The 19,261-nt window shown below is 34.9% G+C and overlaps 1 protein-coding gene across 1 annotated transcript in view; it reads right to left on the bottom strand.

Annotated features, from left to right (window-relative positions):
• Nucleotides 1-395: 395 nt before the first annotated feature.
• Nucleotides 396-19,261, bottom strand: part of nvy (CBFA2/RUNX1 partner transcriptional co-repressor nervy) — a 56,086-nt gene continuing 37,220 nt past the window's right edge. Inside the window, exons 3-12 of the mRNA XM_090116025.1 lie at nt 14,646-14,753; nt 14,124-14,290; nt 13,497-13,643; nt 12,816-12,934; nt 5,657-5,826; nt 4,129-4,305; nt 3,131-3,255; nt 2,349-2,462; nt 1,261-1,365; nt 396-709 (exon numbers count right to left, since the gene is read on the bottom strand). Of these exons, the coding sequence (XP_089972151.1) occupies nt 470-709; nt 1,261-1,365; nt 2,349-2,462; nt 3,131-3,255; nt 4,129-4,305; nt 5,657-5,826; nt 12,816-12,934; nt 13,497-13,643; nt 14,124-14,290; nt 14,646-14,753 (1,472 nt within the window). The 3' untranslated portion in view covers nt 396-469. The remainder of the gene's footprint in view (nt 710-1,260; nt 1,366-2,348; nt 2,463-3,130; nt 3,256-4,128; nt 4,306-5,656; nt 5,827-12,815; nt 12,935-13,496; nt 13,644-14,123; nt 14,291-14,645; nt 14,754-19,261) is intronic.

Genomic DNA, 19,261 nt, shown 5'->3' with positions numbered 1-19,261 from the left:
ATCACGCGTGGTAGGGATAGGAAAAAGATGGCGCGTAACGGAAAAATGTCACGCGTAACGAAAAAATGTTACACTAAATTTTTTTCCAACCCCGATAAAGAAGTTTCACTTCAAAAATACATTAATAAAACATAATTACATAATAATCAATATTGATTAAAATATTTATGCCATACAATATGAATAGGAAAAAGTAAACATTGATTTCACATGACATTTAAACCTAAGCCTCTTGAACTACCACCTGATCACAGAATACATAATACATAGTAGCTAAACGCTAACCTGATTAAAAAAATTAAAAAAAAAATACAAACGTCAAAATAAAAAAAAATTACAAATGTCAGAATCGAAAAAAAAATTGCAAATGTTACATTCGAAAAAAATATTTACAAATGCGAATTCAAAAATCGAATCACTTCCTCAACTTCCTTGGGAGCTTGACGTTTCCCGCACAGTCCTTGTTGCGTCATTTCTTCCCGCCGATCGCCATGAGGCCCTGCGTGGTCAGTGTTGCCAGCGCTATTCTATCATTTCCCAGATTATTTGTAATTAATCTTTCTGAGTTTATGGTCGTTATTGTGAGTCGATTGTCTGCTTGTGTGGCGATGGGAGTGGTGGCTCGGGGAAGTGTTTTTGGGATTGTGGTGGGAACGGGTGGGGAGGAACGCAACATGGCGGTCGGTTTTTGGTCGCGGCCGCTGCATACCTGGAAAATATTGGGATTATTTATATTGTGGTTTATATATTATATTCGTGATGTGAATAAAAATCGTATTTTTAGTGATTTACGAATATTATATTTTCTAACAATTACTAGAACTATCATGGTATCAGGGTATTATTTCTGGAAATTAATGGTTACAGGGTCTTTGAGAGTTTTACATCAGTTATATGTTGCAGTTAAAGCCCGTTTTCTGTTACAACGCGTTGTCTCTAGTTAGTTGGTACTAGAGAAAACGCGGTATATTGTAATTAATCATCTTCATCAGCCCATATAGAATGTAGAGCAGTGTGTTCCTACATTCTACATGAGTACAATGTAGAGCAGTGTGTACATTCTACACGAGTAGAATGTAGAGCAGTGTGTACATTCTACACGAGTAGAATGTAGAGCAGTGTGTACATTCTACACGAGTAGAATGTAGAGCAGTGTGTACATTCTACATGAGTACAATGTAGAGCAGTGTGTACATTCTACACGAGTGGAATGTAGAGCAGTGTGTACATTCTACACAAGTAGAATGTAGAGCAGTATACCTGATGGTGCGTCTCCCAGTCCTTGTGCTGACAGAACGCGCCGCAGTAGCGCGCGGCGCCGCACCCCGAGCACGTCTCTTGCGCCTTGCGCCCGCAGTTCCAGCACTACACCACATACATACATATATGTAAAAGACACAGCATACATACAAATAATTCGAATTCAAGTTATTTGGCACTAAAACAAAAATACAGCAAAAAACAAGAAATGCGAAGGAAAATTGATGTAAAATACAAATTTTAGATTATGATGATACCAAAAAGGTCCCCACAAATAATTCAAAAATCAAATTGACTTTACAATTGCACCACCAAGTTTTTTTGCTAGTGTTGTGGTATCAGAATAAAAAAGCGTGTGTACCGAGCACACGTGTCAGAATTGAAACTTCCTTGGCAAGATTCAAAGATACCAAAATCGTCGCATTACTCCATGACGTGACGGTATTGCCATTGATATGTAGACTTTGATATTTTACTGCAGTAAATAAATAAATCTATAATAATACTAGCGGTCCGCCCCGGCTTCGCCCGTGGTACATATGAAAAATAGATGTTGGCCGATTCTCAGACTTACCCGATATGCACAGAAAATTTCATGAGAATCGGTCCACCCGTTTCGGAGGAGTATGCAGACTAACATTGTGACACGAGAATTTTATATATAAGATTATAAAGCTGAAGAGTTTGTTTGTTTGTTTGTTTGAACGCGCTAATCTCAGGAACTACTGTCCAATTTGAAAAATTATTTCGGTGCTAGATAGCCCATTCATTGAGGAAGGTATATATCATCACGCTAAGACCAACAGGAGCGGTGCCACGTGGGTGAAATCGCGGAGCGCAGCTAGTATACAATAAGTATTATTAAGTATATCTTATTTGTAATCTTGTATTTTTGTGTGCCTCCAAAACAGGAGGAGGAAAACTATGTATTTACTGTTTAACTTAGAATAATTTACTTGAACACTATCAATGTAAAACTATATATTTAATTAAGGAAATAAAAAGGCTTTTTTATTTTATTTTATTTTATTTATTTTTGTGTGCAATAAAGAATTTTTCATTCATTCATTCATTCAATTTGTACTCACGTTCTGCTGTCCACCAGCCTCTGGTGCAGCATCAGTCGCTCTTTCCCCAACCTCTAGTTTGCTTTCTGCAGCACCCACTGCGCGCTGTAGCTCGAGGAGCGCTTGTCTTTTCACCTGGTAGGATAAGATGATATTATGGGATTTTAGTTAAGGTAGATACATTTCAGCTGGGTGGGATTTGATGGGATTCAGGGATTTAAAATTGTATTTTAGGATGTATACTTTTCACCAGGTGGGATTAGATGGAATTTGAAGTTTGTTAAAAATTAAATACCGTCAGCTGCAAATCCACCGCTTTATCTGTATTCCAATAGGATAATAGGATTCGACACTAAGCGCTATACCTTCGAGATGGGATTGAAAATTTAAATAAGAACCGCTTTCTATAATTTCAAGAGCACACGTTACGTGAAAGATGGGATTATAAGATTGCAAAAATAATGATGATGACTGATGACAAATTCTAACATCTCTATAATTAGATGGGATCTATTTAAAAAAATGTGTGCATGTACTAGTGTACACACGTAAGAAGTGAAACTTCTTTATGACCTTATTTTTCAAAAACATAATTTACTAATAGGTATGCAACTTTATAGAAATACGTCGAATCATGCGTGGTAGGGATAAGAAAAAGATGGCGCGTAACGGAAAAATATCACGCGTAACGAAAAAATGCTACACTAAATTTTTTTCCAACTCCGATAAAGAATTTTCACTTCAATTATAGAATTCATCTTTATCTCTATTACAAATTACTAAGAATATAGTGTATAATCTACCTGATTAACAGCATCCTCAGCCCGTCGTCTGACATCAGCCACTCGTTCCTCAGTCTGTCTCACGGCGGCCGCCATTATCTCGCTCGCTACACGCTTTATGTCTGTGTTGTCTGTTGGTTCTACACCTGTATATAAATTAAACATTACAACAATATTTGTAAATATAAATGAATGATATTTACAGATATTGTTTTACATTATAAGTATGTGAGAAACTATTACCAAATTACAAAAACGTAGACGAATGAATTTTAAGTTTAATTAGTTGCTATCGGGAATGCAAAGTCGGGCAGTTTCAGTCGAAGGAAGGAAATAGAAAAAAAACATTTATTTACAAGGGCTCAGACTTACAACAGAGATAGCGAAAACATAACAAACATGTATATTGTATACTTATTGTATAGTGCAAAGATATTTGAATTAACTTAATGCATTCACTTAAACCATGATGGGATTGATAATATAATCCCATCTTAACATCACTAAATTGTGAAGTCCCGTGTCCCCTAGTGGGGTAAGGGGCAGATGCATTATCTATATACATCTGTTTCACTGATCGATTTTCTTTGGGGACAATCAGCCTTCTGTGTCCTGCCAGACCGAGACATTTTTTTTTCTTCGTCTCCACCGGGAATCGAACCCAGGACCCCTCGGTTCTACGCGCTAGTGTCAACCACTGTAGGGTGTACCAAGGAGGCGGTCATCACTAAGTGGTTAATACGAATTCTCCACATAAAAAAAAAGACGGGTTGCACTGGGGGAGTGCCGGCAGAAGTGAAAACTTGATTATTAACGTTGAGCATGTTTGATATTTTGGAATGGTATCCGTCTTACGCATGGAATATAAGGGCTAAAAAAAACATCCGTCTTACGCTTTTTCGATCAGGTCACGTGTCCTGACGTGAGTTTAAGATTTTATACCCATTATAGAAAAAGTGCTCAACGCTGCTAAAGAAGTTTTCACTTCAAAAACCATGATGGGATAGCCATAATCCCACCTGAACTCCTCTGCTGCAGGATGGCCAGCGCCCGCTTGGTCTTCTCCACCATACTGAGGATGCAGTTCAGCATCGTGTTGATGTTCTTCCACTCGTCGTCGTTCTTCACGGGACCGGTAGGACGCGGTTCTGTGAAGTTACTGTTCATTGACGACACGTCGCGGACTGCTATACCACCTGGGGATGGGATTTAAATAAAAAAAAATGTGTGCGTGTACTAGTGTACACACGTAAAAAGTGAAACTTCTTTATGACCTTATTTTTCAAAAAAATAATTTACTATATGCAACTTTACAGAAATACGTTAATCACGCGTGGTAGGGATAAAAACAGGATGGCACGTAATGAAAAAATATTACACTAAATATTTTTCCAACCCCGTTATAGAAGTTTAACTTCAATTATAAAGATTAAATAAGTTATTGATCAAATCATCACTTATATTATAATTAGGGATGTAACGATACCGATACCGATACCGATATATCGGCCGATATATCGGCAAGCCGATATATCGGTATCGCCGATAATAAATCAACCGATACCGATATTTTTTTATTAAATTCTTTCTTTTCTTTTATGTTTTTGCATTGTATTCATTCATATTGTTTTATTTCTGTTTCTGTAATAGTGTTAAGGAAGAGCGGAACCTCCTGACACAAGCATTTTATTTGCTTACTAGGAGTGTTCCAATCACAAATTTGTTTATGTAAAGGAAAGAAATAAATAATTTTGAATTTTTTTAATTTTTAACGTGATAACGTTTTTAAAATCGTTTTAGTCGGGTGACATGTTCATAAACTTGTGTCACACCAAAACCTCACGAGCGCGATCGCAGGTATAACGAGAGAGAGACGGACCGATCTCCCGTCTCATCTCGAGCGCTGCCACTGCATTATGTTATCACGTAAACATCTCGATCGTAAACCTACTTTACAAACAAACAATTTTTTTGATATCAAATAATTCAAAAATCCGCGCCCAATGAACGATGCGGGAGGCCGCCCGCGCGTGCGCACTTTGTTTTCTGAAAAAACTCTACCAATTATAGTAAACTTTTATTAGGTACTGATTGTATATTGTGTATTACTTAAAGTTTAACTGACTTCGTAAAATAATAATACTAAAAAAATGGTTTTGTTGTTTTTTGATTTGGCATTTTTATTTAAAAGAATACGATTAACAGTTGTCTCTGTTAAATGTTGGTAACTTTTTATGCATAATTCACTATTTATTTTTCTACTAAGCCATCGATATCGGTATCGGTATCGGTATCGCCGATACATTACTACAAATATCGGTATCGGTATCGTATCGGCAAAATCATGTATCGTTACATCCCTAATTATAATGTGTATTTTTTTTTGTGAGTCAATTATTTTTTATGAAACGAAAATGAAAAATGAAATGTTTTTTTTTAATTTGAAAGTATTTTATGTCAGATCAAGTGCATTTGGCCAATCGGAATTTAAGTAATTGGCCGAATTTAAAACACGTTTCAATACTTAAGCTATTATTTAAAACTCACCATCACGCCTTTCAAACCCTTCTTGCCCCGGGTGGTACGCGTGGTAGGGGTGGTAGTCAAACAGACTCGCGTTACTAGGAAGGGGGTAGAAGGGGGAGGGGTTGAAGAAGCTTCTCTTAGCGTGGGGAGGGTAGTCGTCGTGTGCGCCGTTCGTTTGGGCTTCGTAGAACCTGCGAATATTATGAAAAATATAATATAATTATTTAAAAAAAATAGTGAGGATAAACTGGCTTGTTAAACAGACTATATACCTATTAACGATATACTACGTCTATCAACACCACCATTATTAATCTCAGGAAAGGCTGAACTATTTTAAATTACTTTGCAATTTCACTTTTCATACGATGTCCTTGATTGGTTAATAATTTTGTACGACTGTGATGTTTAGAATTTTCGTATGTTTGTTACAATAAACCGTGGTTTAAATCCGTCAAAAAGACTTTTTATCTTTTAACCCTCTTGCAAACTTTCAAATTGATGCTATACAATTTTTAGCTCAATATAGTTTAAACAGTGTTCGAAAAACGATGCGTTAGTCAGAAACGCAATTGGAATCGAATCTATAAAATCTTCAGAAACATGCCATTAGCCGACTTCAACAATAATCGCATGACTAAATACAATAAGAAATCATAATTCTCAACTTTAAGAACAAAGGCATCAATTTATAGAGTAACTTTTAAATTAGTTCGGTTTGCAAACAACCAAAGTTCGCCATTGTTCGATTTTGCTTTGTATTAGATAATTAATAGAAATCTTAATTGTTCTTTATCTGCTTAAAATTAGAGCTTTTCTTAGTGCAATGGAATGTCAGTAAGTAGAAGTTTAGGACAAGACACAATTTAAAATCGTAAGTATTTTGTGTATAAAGTCTAAATAACTAGTTGTTATATTAATAGTTTAACCAACACGAGTACGAAAAAATAAATACACTTACAAAATTTTCTACTCGTGAAATAATTTTCATATTATGAATGAATGTTGATTTACATATTGAAACAAAGGCTTGAGTCATTTTACATGAATCATCGGCATGTTTCTTATGGTCCGGGAGCCAGCAGCAGATTTTATGACCAAGTTCCTCTCAAGCGGTAATTAGTAAAATGCATCAAAGTATAGTATTATGAAGCCTCGTGAACGTCAGCTGGAGCTCGGTTGGGGGGAAGAGCGGTTGTAGCCTCCCGTATCAGCTGACGGTTTTTCCACCAAGATACAGCCAGCTGACATATATATTTATCCACAGTTACATATAAGCTATCATCAGGTAAATTTTTGTTTGAGAGGAAATAACGGAAAATAAATTTTTCTTTAAATTTAACTTTCATGTTCGAGACACCAGCTGACGTATAATACACCATGTTGTAACCAGCTGACTATTTTTTTTCGTTGAGATATTGGGTTAGCTACAATTTGACAAATTTTTAGCTGAGAGGAAATGAATGAATGAATGTATTTTTTTTTCCTATGTGCGTGGGAGGCTACAACCGCTCACCCCCCCAACCGAGCGCCAGCTGACGTTCACGAGGCTTTATAATACTATACTCTCATGCGTCTGACGAATTATCTCTTGAGAGGAAATAGTTAACCAAATTTGCACCTGGCTCCCTAACCATTAGCACAGAAAACCACAAAATAACAACCAAAGGAAAAGCATTGACAAGTATTGACAAAAACAATATTTAATTTCCTTAAACAATTATTGGAAAACAAAAGTTCAGTTACTCATGAATTTAAAAATTGAAAATTCTTATCATTTCGGAAAAGCTTCTTATTTCTTTATAATTTCTCGGCATTAACTAAGCTCATACGAAAAATTCCGACATTTATTTCAGGATTAAAAGATCTATTTGATTTCATTCACAATCGATTTGGATTTTAAAAAGATAGATAAGGATGGATATATGCATTTCGAAGTTTACACTTTAAAAAGTTGGTAACTACATGAATAAAAAAGTTTTTAGTGTCAGTATGAGAGGTTGTGAAATACGACTGAAGGAAAATATTACCAGAGCAATATTTAAAGTTTATATCAAATTCATGAAAAATCATGGAGAATAAGGTAGTTAATTGAATAATATATACCCAAATATAATAAACGGGGCACTGAAAGCGGTTTATCCGATTACACAATTAAGTAGTCGAGTGCAGGCGTCCTGTTGTTTCGATAATTATTTATTGCCTATTGCTCTTCCCAAATAGTTTGCGCATAGATTTCGTATGCCACAAGTTAAGTGTTCAAGCGATTAATACAGGAAAGAGATTTTAATTTTTTTTTCATGTTTAAAGTAGTACCAAGCTGATATAGGTGAGCAGACAAAGACAAAAGCGTACGTTCATTAACAATTTATTTATAAAATAGAGCAGTTGTTGCAGATAATAATTTTGCAAGGCTTGATTTTATGTACTGTAAAGCTATTCCGCACTTGATTAGAACATTTAATAAATAGATAAATAAGGAACTATTGGTATTGGATTCTTAATTAATGGCTTTCTACTAAATTGTTTTTCTTAGTCTGGTAGGCACATTATATACGAGGATGGGTTTACTTCTAACAATACTAAAAGTATCATATTTTCATCTTCTTTTTAATATATTTCAAAACGCGCTACCGCTTCCGCTTATGACATAGCCCATACAACAATGGAGACCAGCCAATAGGCGCGTTGTCGCGCAATCGAGGATACATAATGCATTGCCGCGGTTTTTGGACGCAGCTCAATTAATTATTGGACTAATGGCGGTTTTGGCTCCGATTTTGTTTACTAATATTTTAATCTCGAAATTAGCGGTTTGGCAAAAACTCGGCGGTTATCGGTTTCGTGTTATGGCAACACTGCAGTAATGTGAAACAATGTTGACATGTGTTATTTGTATCTGTGCTGTTTGACTATAATATTTTTAATTGATTGTATTTCAGGAATTTTGAGCGTGATTTGTTGTTTCTTTCAGTACTAGATAGCCCATTTATAGAGGAAGGCTTTAGGCTATAATATAATAACTAATATCATTACACTACGATCAAAAGGAATGAAGCAATGCGAGTAAAATCGCGCAGCACAGCTAATATAGAAATAAAATTAAACTCTGACTAAAATTTTTTCCAGTAAAATGTAAGGCTCGACGATATGTTACCGAAATGTATTATTTATCTTTCCTGAAAATCTCTCTGAAGACAAAAAGACAACACCCATACATATTAAATACAGTTAATAACATACAACTTGTCCCTTAAATATCACGTTATTTTAAAGGCATATCATTAAAACGCCATTAATGTAGAACGCCTGTCGCTAAGCGCATAGCAATCACCCACAATCAAAACTTTCACGGTAATTGCTCTATCGAACAGGCGCTAACTATTATAATATTACGCGTCGTGATTCTGGATACGATGAATTTTAATTATTTTAAAGTATATTAATGAAGTTTTAATTGAATATGTAATAAATTATCGTTTTAATAATAATGTGCATAATTAAATCCTTATTCCTCTCGATCATGGGAGCATTGCCAGATCTGGATTTTCCACTTTGTTCTTATTGTAAGCATTGATAGGAGGATTGACATATTATTGCACGTATCTTACTAAACTTGAATCTACTATATAGACTGCTCAACTTATTTTTACAGCAGCATCACGGTGGTAAACTAATTTCTCCATCAAACATTTGTTTAAGTAGGTATAATAAAAACTACTGTATCTACAAAATCGAGCCTAGAAAACTACAGTACCTGCGTTCATAATTTATGATACCTCTACCAAATAAACAGAAGTATAAATCTTTAAATAAATAGAACTCAAAGTTCATCCAGACGATGGCCGGCTAGTAAGAAAACCACAAGATAATAATTCAGACAGCAAAGGAATAAAGTCGGAGCTAATTCTCGGTTCGGTTTCATGGAGACCGTTAAGGCGAGACCAGTGCACCTGCTGACTCTCCAACTTAGTGATCAAACCTAGATAATATTCTTTATAGCAATATATCTCTATTTATTTATTTTATCTAGTACAAAGACTTCTCTAAACATACTGGATTGATGTAGCAAAACGCAGGTGCAAGTTTTTATAATGCATAGTTCGAATTTCAACGATCAAGCGATCCTAGTCTAAATCTGGCTTATGATTCCAGGTTTTTAGACGTTTAATGTTACGAAAGTTGTGTAACGTTAAAATTTGTGAGCCAAATTTCATGCAAATTGGTAAGTTATACGTAAAAAGTAGAGATTACCATATTTTCTGTTTCCCACTTAACAATATGGTTTATAATTTAATTATGACGGGATTAATCAACATTTTGATACATTAATATTTTGACCTAAACCTTTGCCAATGTTTAAATAATTATTATACATCCGATAAATACACAATAACATGTTGTAAACATGAATTTTAACAGCAATGCGGAAAGGTAACCTTCCAACACAAGCCTGACCCAATTTCCTAAAGTTGAAGCCTGCTCCAGTCATCATTAAAATAAATTTCAATCATACTTAAAATCTCTTTATACCTATAAAATTCTCGTCACAGTGTTAGTTACCATACTACTTAGCTACTATTAAGTATTCTGTGATACTACTACGATGGGTACCGTACTACTACGAAACGGCTTGACCGATTTGACCTGAAGTTTTGTGTTCCTATTGGGTAGATCTGTGAATCAGCCAACATCTATTTTTCATACTCCTAAGCGAAGAATAACGTTTGTTGGGTCAGCTAGTATTAAAATATATATTATTAACATAACACGCGTTTAACAAAAGTTTTGTTGAAAACCGTAAAAGTAACAAATCAGAGATGCTAATGTGTTGTCATATAACAACTCCACCTGTTACCACTATTAAAGGACAATTGTGAAAGTTTAACGAAAACATTAACATCACATAAACTACATAACATTATATTATATTTTAATATTTATTTTTACTGCTATATTTTGTTAAAAACGTACTTTTGTAGGTAAAATACCGACCTGATTGTTGGGATCAATAAATAATTTGTTAGATACAGATATATAGATTGATGCTGTATATATTCATCTATATATTTTTGGTCATCATTTTTGTTTCCACTACAGAGACACAACACACTTATAAGGTATATGCTAGTCAGTCCTTCAAAGCCTACTATGGATATAAGAACAAACTTAATAAATTTTCACATTTTAATCAGTCTTTGATCACTTTGCCAATTTAAACTCAACACTTGAAAGTATAAATCACATTCAAAGATTTAAAACATGGCAAACTAGTGGTGTTAAAAAAGATACGCCTGTAGGTAAAATCGTGTTATCTCCACACGTTATTGCTCAGAATGTTTTGGCAGGCGTTAATAATTATCCGGCGCTGCAGTTTTAGCGCGCAATCTGGTGAAACAACTTAAGGGCTATCATTTAGGGCACATGCACCTAACGAATAGTATTTTGGCCCGTGCCAAACTAGCGCATAACTATTACATATTTAACAAGCTAGTGCTAAAGTTGAGTACTAATTTACTGATAACTGTAGTTAGCTTTGATGACTATGGGGTTCTTGTACAGTGCGTATTTTGTATTCTAATAGGGAGAGATATTATTCTCATTATGCGAATATAATAGCATGATTACTCAACGAAGATAAGTTCGTTACCATTAAAAGATACCACCACCTATTCCAATCATATTTTTGTAAGTTACGATGTCACAAACATTCAGAATACAGATATACACGTTAAATTTTAAACTTATTGTTGCGTAAAGGGATATAATATCCCTTCTACACCTATTTACGCTATACCTAACATCACGTGAAGCCGTGATAATCATCATAATCTAACCTATTTATGCGTAAAGGTACAAATCCCTTCTACACCCATTTACGCCAGATACCTAACACCACGTGAAGCCGTGATAATCATCATAATCTAAATCTATCACACGAGTCCTTAAGCCGCGCAAACATCTGCAATTGACACGTTATTAAACGTTAAAACAGTTCAATCAACGCGACAATCCCGCACATTGGATGTCACGCAGGCACGCCGCAAAAACCCGCTCCGTGCGCGTGACAGCTGGTTAGAGCGTGACACCATGGGGAGATGTGCTATTGGAAGATATGTGATAATATGTTATAGCGTATGTGGTACTGCGGTGATTGCGAATGTAGAATGTAGGGTAATTTAAAATTTTGTGACTTTATAAGATCTTTTGATTAAAAAATTAATGTTCTGCCTGCGGATATGAACATAGTGTACACTTTTTGTGACAGTTGACAGACATTCCATATATTACTTGCATTACATTTATATTCTTGAAAAAGTAGACAAAGGAAATCTATTTCAGTTACAAAATTCGATCAGTAGGTAGTGAAACCCTGAAAAAACGTACAGATTTTGTGTACAGTTTAATCAGACTGACAAGTGACAGGCCTACTAAAAGAGTTTGTTTTTATATTAAACATCCTACACCTGAGATTTTCATTACCGAATATTACTAGCTTTTAAGTTTTAACACGGATTATATTGTCAAATTTTTACCAACAATAGCAAACATAAAGCTGCATAATTTCCGCACGAAGTTAATTTCATCGCTTCTCACTAGAGGAATGCCCTAACCTCAAGTATGGCGGCACAAATGACCTGTCAAGTGCACCCACCGGCCACTCGATACAACTCCGAGTTACCTGCTAATTGATGTTTGGTCCTTTGATTTCATTGTTATTCGTTTTTGGTTAACTCTATAAGTGATTTGAAATTAATATTTTACTAATTTTAAGTGTGATATTTGAAAGTGTCTTCCGGATACGTGATCAATGACATCAAGGAGAGAAGGAGATACCCAATTTCCGTTTGTCATAGGATAACTTAAAATCGGCTAACGAGCTTTTTTATTTATTATTTATGCTATGTGGAAGGTCCTAAAATAAGGAAAAATTAAGAAAATCAGATAGTGGATATTAAAACTTAGCAAGTGTTTGAACTATAATCTATTTAAAAAAATATTATAGCTGTATCTTTACCGAGTGGACAACAGGGCCAAATCCTGGACGAGCAGCTAGTTACCTAGTTCAACTCAAAAATTACTAAAGAAGCTAGTAAATTTTGTACTAAGCTAAGTATAATACAAAATTTACACAATAAAATACAATTTTTACATAGAAAAATAAAAAAATAAAACTCACGGATCGCTAGCCCGGCGCTTCGCCCCCGGCTCAGCGGAGCCCTGCTGTGTAAAGATGTCTCCTTCGCCATTCGCTTCTAATATTAGATGCTCATGGGACCTAATGTATTGGAGTGGCGTCTGAAAAAGAACTAGTGTTTTAGTAGAGTTCTAGAGTTTAAAAAATAACGCTAAAACAGATTATTCAAAAGTCATTTAATGCTCATTTTTGCACAATTTGAAATTATTAAAAAAAATAAGATTTTTTGTATCAGAGATTATGTCCTTCTGTCTATCATTTAAAACTTACATTAAACGGCGCTGTTTAATTACGATCCTAGGCTATTAATGAAATGACTGATTGAACTAATTGGAATATATTTTATGTATGAACTAGTTACGGCCCTGCCTTCATACGAAACTGCTGAATACGACGTTCGCACGGGAATAGAATGTGGGTGCGATTTCCCTGAATTAGCATCCAAGTTTACGTCTTTATAATAATTATTAAAATGTATAGATTAATTCTTTAACTCCAGTCTGCATCGTGCAGACATGGGTGTAAAAGTTAAAATTTTAGTCATTAAATGTAGTTTCTAAGTATATCTGAGTTTCTTTTTGGGGCCTCCGGCTGTGGGAAATGTAATTAACTTAACATTATTTATGTTTATATTTATATTAATACATGTATGTATGTACGCACCAGTTTCCCGCGCCGTGCCCTCGCATGCAAGTCCCTCTGCGCTAGAGGCAGTAACGCCCGCAAGAAGCCGGGAACACTTGCCCGTAGAGGGTAATTCGTACATTCTTGTACTCCTGATTGGAACTCTTCTATGGTTACCACGCCAGCCTGGGTGTGAAAGAAGAATAATGTTTGACAGGTACAATTTGAATGCTGACTGATGTATGACGGGTACAATTTGATATGCAGAATGATGTTCGAAGGGTAAATTTTTAAATGCTGACTTAGGCCGCCTTTCCATCTGCAAGAAAACTTGCGCAAGAAATGTCCGACAGTCTGTCTGACAGCAGTTTGCAAGTCTACTTGCAGGTGGAAACGCGGAATTAGACTTGCAAGCTGCTGTCGGACAGACTGTCGGACACTTCTTGCGGAAGTTTTCTTGCAGATGGAAACGCGGCCTTATGTTTGACGGACTGTCAGTTTGTAGGGATAAAGATTCATACATTTTAAAATTATCATTTGTTAAAAAAAATCCAGTTTATATATTATATCTAACTTAACTGATAATAATTAATGATTCTGACGTCATGTGTTTCATATTCACAAAATATTTTAAACAAGTGTTATTTCCTAAATTCCATAACTCACCACCAAATTAAATATAAGCTGCCGCACCCTCTCCCCCGTGTCAGCGCCCACATCAGCTGCGAACTGCTGCAGCGCTGACAGGAACTTGCGCAAGCGCTGCAGCGCGGGCGCGCCGCGGGAGCCCTCGGGGAGAGGGGGGGAGAGGGACTCCGTGGAGGATAGGGCCGCTATAGAGGCAAAATTAAGCGATGTTTATTTTTTTTTTGTTTTTGTTTAAAAATATGTATGAATTTTGTCAAAATTATGTAAGTATTATGTTTAAAATAGTCAGTATTTATTTTTTATCAATATTTGCTTTGAATTTAATCGTACAAGCAAATTTAATCAAATTATCATATTTAATTCAATTTTCACAAATTGTTACCGATAGTAGGTACCTATTTTCTACATTAAAATAACTTGTTTTTAAATCTTTTAACTTTATTTAATTTCATGCAAAGTTCAACATTTACGGATGCTTTTCATTTTGATTTGTAACTCGACTACTATTAGTAACTAAGAAATAAATAATTCTGCTATTACCTGTGGTACCGTTATTCTGTGGTGGGTTAGGACTTGGCGGTCCAGGTGTAGGTGAGGACCTGGCTTCCTCCTGCTCTGGCGATCTACGCTCCTTTCCTGATGTGGTTGCTACAACAAACATCAACAACAACAATCATCATACATGAATATATTTATAAGAAGTTATGCCAAAATTCTTATCGATTTTATTTATGCATAGTTGTTCAGACTTTTAAGCCTGGTTCGACAATACTTTACAGTAGGTATATGCTACGTTGTACCTTATAATAATAATCTGGGGTATAGATTTGCGACAGTATGATAAATGGAAAAAGTGCACTTATGATTACTTATGAGCTGGGCTGGGCACATAGCCCGTAGAACCGATGGCCGTTGGGGCAGAAAGGCTCTCGAATGGAGACCACGTACAGGACGACGCAGCGTAGGACAGCCTCAAACAAGATGGACAGACGACCTGATCAAGGTGGCAGGGAGCCGCTGGATGCAGGCCGCTGGTGATCGGCCGTTCTGGAAGTCTTTGGGGGAGGCCTATGTCCAACAGTGGACGTCCAATGGCTGACGACGACGATCATTTTTATATGAATCCAAGCTGATTTTTTATCACCGGGAATCGATCCCAGAACCGTACGTTCTAGTGTTAACCACTGAACCATGACGTCGTTCATAATATAGATGCTTATATACATATATCATCAATTTAATATCATATAAACGTCCAATATCAGAACGTGATCCCGCATTTCACAATCGATTTACTAATATTGACGCCTTGGAGTGTGCTCAACCTGCATTGATAAAACCTTACCCCTTGTGTACTAGACTATTATCCCGTTTCTGTTCAAGATAATACTGCTTTATGTCAAACTAAGAGAATACGAACGGCTTTACCAGGGTCCAAGTATTTGGTAAGATTCAGAGATACCAAAATCGTCGCCTTACTCCATGACGTGACGTTATTGTCATGACGCGACCTTGAAATTTTACTCTCAACGCGCCTAAAGAAGTTTCACTTCGATAAATAACAATAAATAATGTAGTTTTCTATCTTTGATATGGTTTTTGAGTTTGTCCCCTAAAACACACTGACAAACAAACATTTTCTTTATATTAATCTAGATTATGACTAGACGAAACCATAAAGCGTAGCTAGTTATATAAAAATGTATATCGTAGGTACAGACTACAGATTTTAAGTGACCCCTGATGAGTTTCGTGTGCTTGCATAAACAAACACGCTAAATCGACATTGAACGCAAATTGATTGTAATTCGGCTTAAAATATTTAATAGTATTACGGATTTTTAGAAGATACTCCACTGATTGGATTTGCAAATAATTTGGAAAATCCAAAAGTGCACGCCTCATAATTTTTTTTTTAATAAATATTTATTAATTATTATTTTTGTTTATTTAATAACAATTAAACCACATCGAATCAGACCCTGAAAAATGAAAGGGTTCTATTCCTGAGCATACTCAAGCGTAAGAGAAAAAAAAAGACTCGATTAGTAAAGTATTTCGGTCGCTATCGTGTTAACAAGAAAAAGGATCCGCACATACAGACACACGGACGTCCAAGACAGAACTTTTTTAAACTGTTTTTTAACTAGTTTAAATAACAAAAATGACATCAAAAATATCATGAACGTTAAAAATAGTGTTTTTTCTTAATATGTGTGTGTATGTATTATCTTACAAGTGCAATGTATGATACATAAAGACATTTTAAGTTTGAAAAATCAGATGTTTTGCGCGAAGTGACAGTAGTACCCACCTCAACGCTTCGCTTATGAGGCGTGCAATAAAGTAAAGGAAGAAAATTCCTAGCCATAAATTAAAGATTGGCAAAAAACAAAACCAAGTTTAAATAAAACGACATAACCTACTCTATGTGTTTTTCAAACAGTACACTATTTATTATTGTAAAAATTTAATTTTTAACAACCACATAAATTCTCAATATAATAATTCGTGCACTTTACCTTTTTATTAATATGGGATAGAAAATAAATCTAATATCCCATCACCAGAATTTAACATGAACATTCAATTATTATTTGATTTTCGCATCACAATTTCGAAATTACAATTGGAGATGGATGCTCATGAAATGTTATTTAAACTTTGACAGCTCAAAATTAAGTTTTAAATAAAGGGATAACAGTATAAAATCGTGTATAAATGTTGTGGAGGACAGATTGTAGAGCAGGTTGATTTTCTTTACGAGCAAAATTATTGGACTTTTAATAGAATGCTCATTCTTAACCTAACTACTATGTCAAATTATTTATGTAAACAGGCGTAGAGCATTCTTTCGTTGTTCTTAGTGCGTTTGAAAAGATTCTATGCAATGTTCTTTTGAACAACAATGAATACGAGTTTTCGTTTAAACTAAAAGACCACCAAAGAATGCTCTTGCTCTAGCTGTTGCTCTATGTTCGTTTGATGTAAATTCACCGTTAGTGTGTACCGATAACTAATTGAATACATATGTATTACCCCTTTATATCATTAAATATAATAAACTGGTAAGCTTGAAAGAATTCATGCAGCATGGATGTATGTTTGTCACTTTTTTACACGAAAATAGCTGATCGGATCTGTATTTAAAATATATTATAGTCCGGGAGACACGTCACGCGAGTAATGCCGCTAGTTACAGCTAGAATCATTATTCATTATATTTAGAACTTACACATAATTGTATTAAGTATATCAATTAAGAAAAGCTTACAAGTGAGCCAAATTTCTGTATTCTGATGGAAAAAGCAAAGTCCTGCTGATGACAGAATAAATAAAAGTTTAGTAGAGCTAGTGGTGTGCCAAGTGCGGCGCGCGTGCCGCCGACATGCCCTCTGCTGCTAGTGATGTGTGGTGTTATCGACTGTCGATGATTTTATTATCCTTTGGTCGTTTCTCTGGAAAGGCTTTTGGGCTATAATCAATAATGACCGTGTAGTAAATTAAACCGAATGTTTATATGTAGGTAAGTATTATAATCGATTTATATGTGGTATGTAAACGTTACTGTATTAGTCATTTTATATATAGTAAAAAGAAGTACTACCTACCTAATTACCAATAACGTTTTCAATAATTAGAATGCTATTTCTAATATTTCTATTAACAATATTTATGTGCGACTTTAAACTGAAATAGTCCGCTTATATATGTTTGTATGTTTGAATGCTTATTACACTAGCTTATGAAGTACAATTTTGATCGTGTTGAACTTTGAATTCGATAATTTATCCACCATCACAGGAAATTCCCGTCTTCTATCTTCAATCGCAAAAATCATACCAATAAATCGCTCTGTTGCCACGTGAAAGAAAACAAACAAAGTAAACACGCTATTGCATGTATTGTATAGGTAGCGTATAAGGAATGTAAGGATATATCGATATGTTCACATCACTACTCGTTATCGAGTTGGCTGCGCGTGGCAGACACCTCGGGGCGGCTTTCATCTCGCAATTACTACGAAAATATTTCGTAATCATTCCGTTCAATGATATTGTACTATCTGTTTGTTTGTCACTTCTTTTTGGGTTTTGCAGTAGAGCAGTGTACAGCTATTAAAAAATACATTGAGACGGTTTCAGTACATAGAATGGCCACAATTGAATTTGTTTTGTTTTCTTAACGTTCGGTATATGACACGACAACTAACGTTATTATTATTTTTAAAAATGTTTATTTTCAATTTAAAATTGTGTTGACTTGATCGTGATGCTCTTTTTACTATACCGATTATGTTTCTTGAATTCCATAAATTTATTACCTATCACTTGTATATCTTGTATATTACGCTACATGTGTATTGAAGTTTGTTTAAATTTATTAAAGTCGACTGCTGACTTAGGTACATTTTGAGTCTAAAATACAAATAGTTCCTGTTGTGTAAATCCATTTATTTAAGTTTATTTCTCAACAATGTTTTAAAATATGCACATTGTGTTATTACCATTTGAATTTTATGGAAAATCATTCCTTCCCACCCTTGCTTGTATATGATTTTACCCTTAGGATTTTACCGCCAAAATTCAAATGCATTTGCCATCTGCAGCTTGCTACAGCTGTGGCTGTCGGCGCCTCGGGGTTGTAAGAAAGAGATAACTATAGCATGTGATATTCTGTATTCATAATTATTTTTCAAATACATAATCTTGTTTTACTTGTAATCGCAATGAAGATATTTTATTTTATTTGGGCAGTTAATGTGATTATTTGTTTTTAATCACTTTAGTTTGAACCAAAATGTTATATTTTTATCAGTCACATAACACATTTAGATAATATATATAGTTTGTTTGTTATGGAAACAGAGATGGAAATAGGTACGTACCTAGTACATAATTGATTTATTTCCACACACATATGTATTTTAACAATATATCGACCAAAAAACCTAAAACCTAAAACTGCAATTTAAAAAATTGACAACATAATAATAACACAAAAACTTTAAAAAAAAACTTTTGTCTAGCGATGTAGACCGATGAGGTCACTTACCATATGCCAATTAATTTGAACCCCAATACACAACAATATTTAAATGAATATCTTTATCGAAAATCACTTGCAAGTGGTTGGTACTGTTTTGACACTTTGAT

The sequence above is a fragment of the Colias eurytheme genome, chromosome 25 (genome assembly GCF_061535395.1).
Source record: "Colias eurytheme isolate Ceu_HAF_F1 chromosome 25, ilColEury1 Martin Lab GWU primary, whole genome shotgun sequence".
NCBI classification, from domain to species: domain Eukaryota; kingdom Metazoa; phylum Arthropoda; class Insecta; order Lepidoptera; family Pieridae; genus Colias; species Colias eurytheme.
Note: the sequence above shows the minus strand (reverse complement) of the source record. Positions and strands in the feature narration are given on the sequence as shown.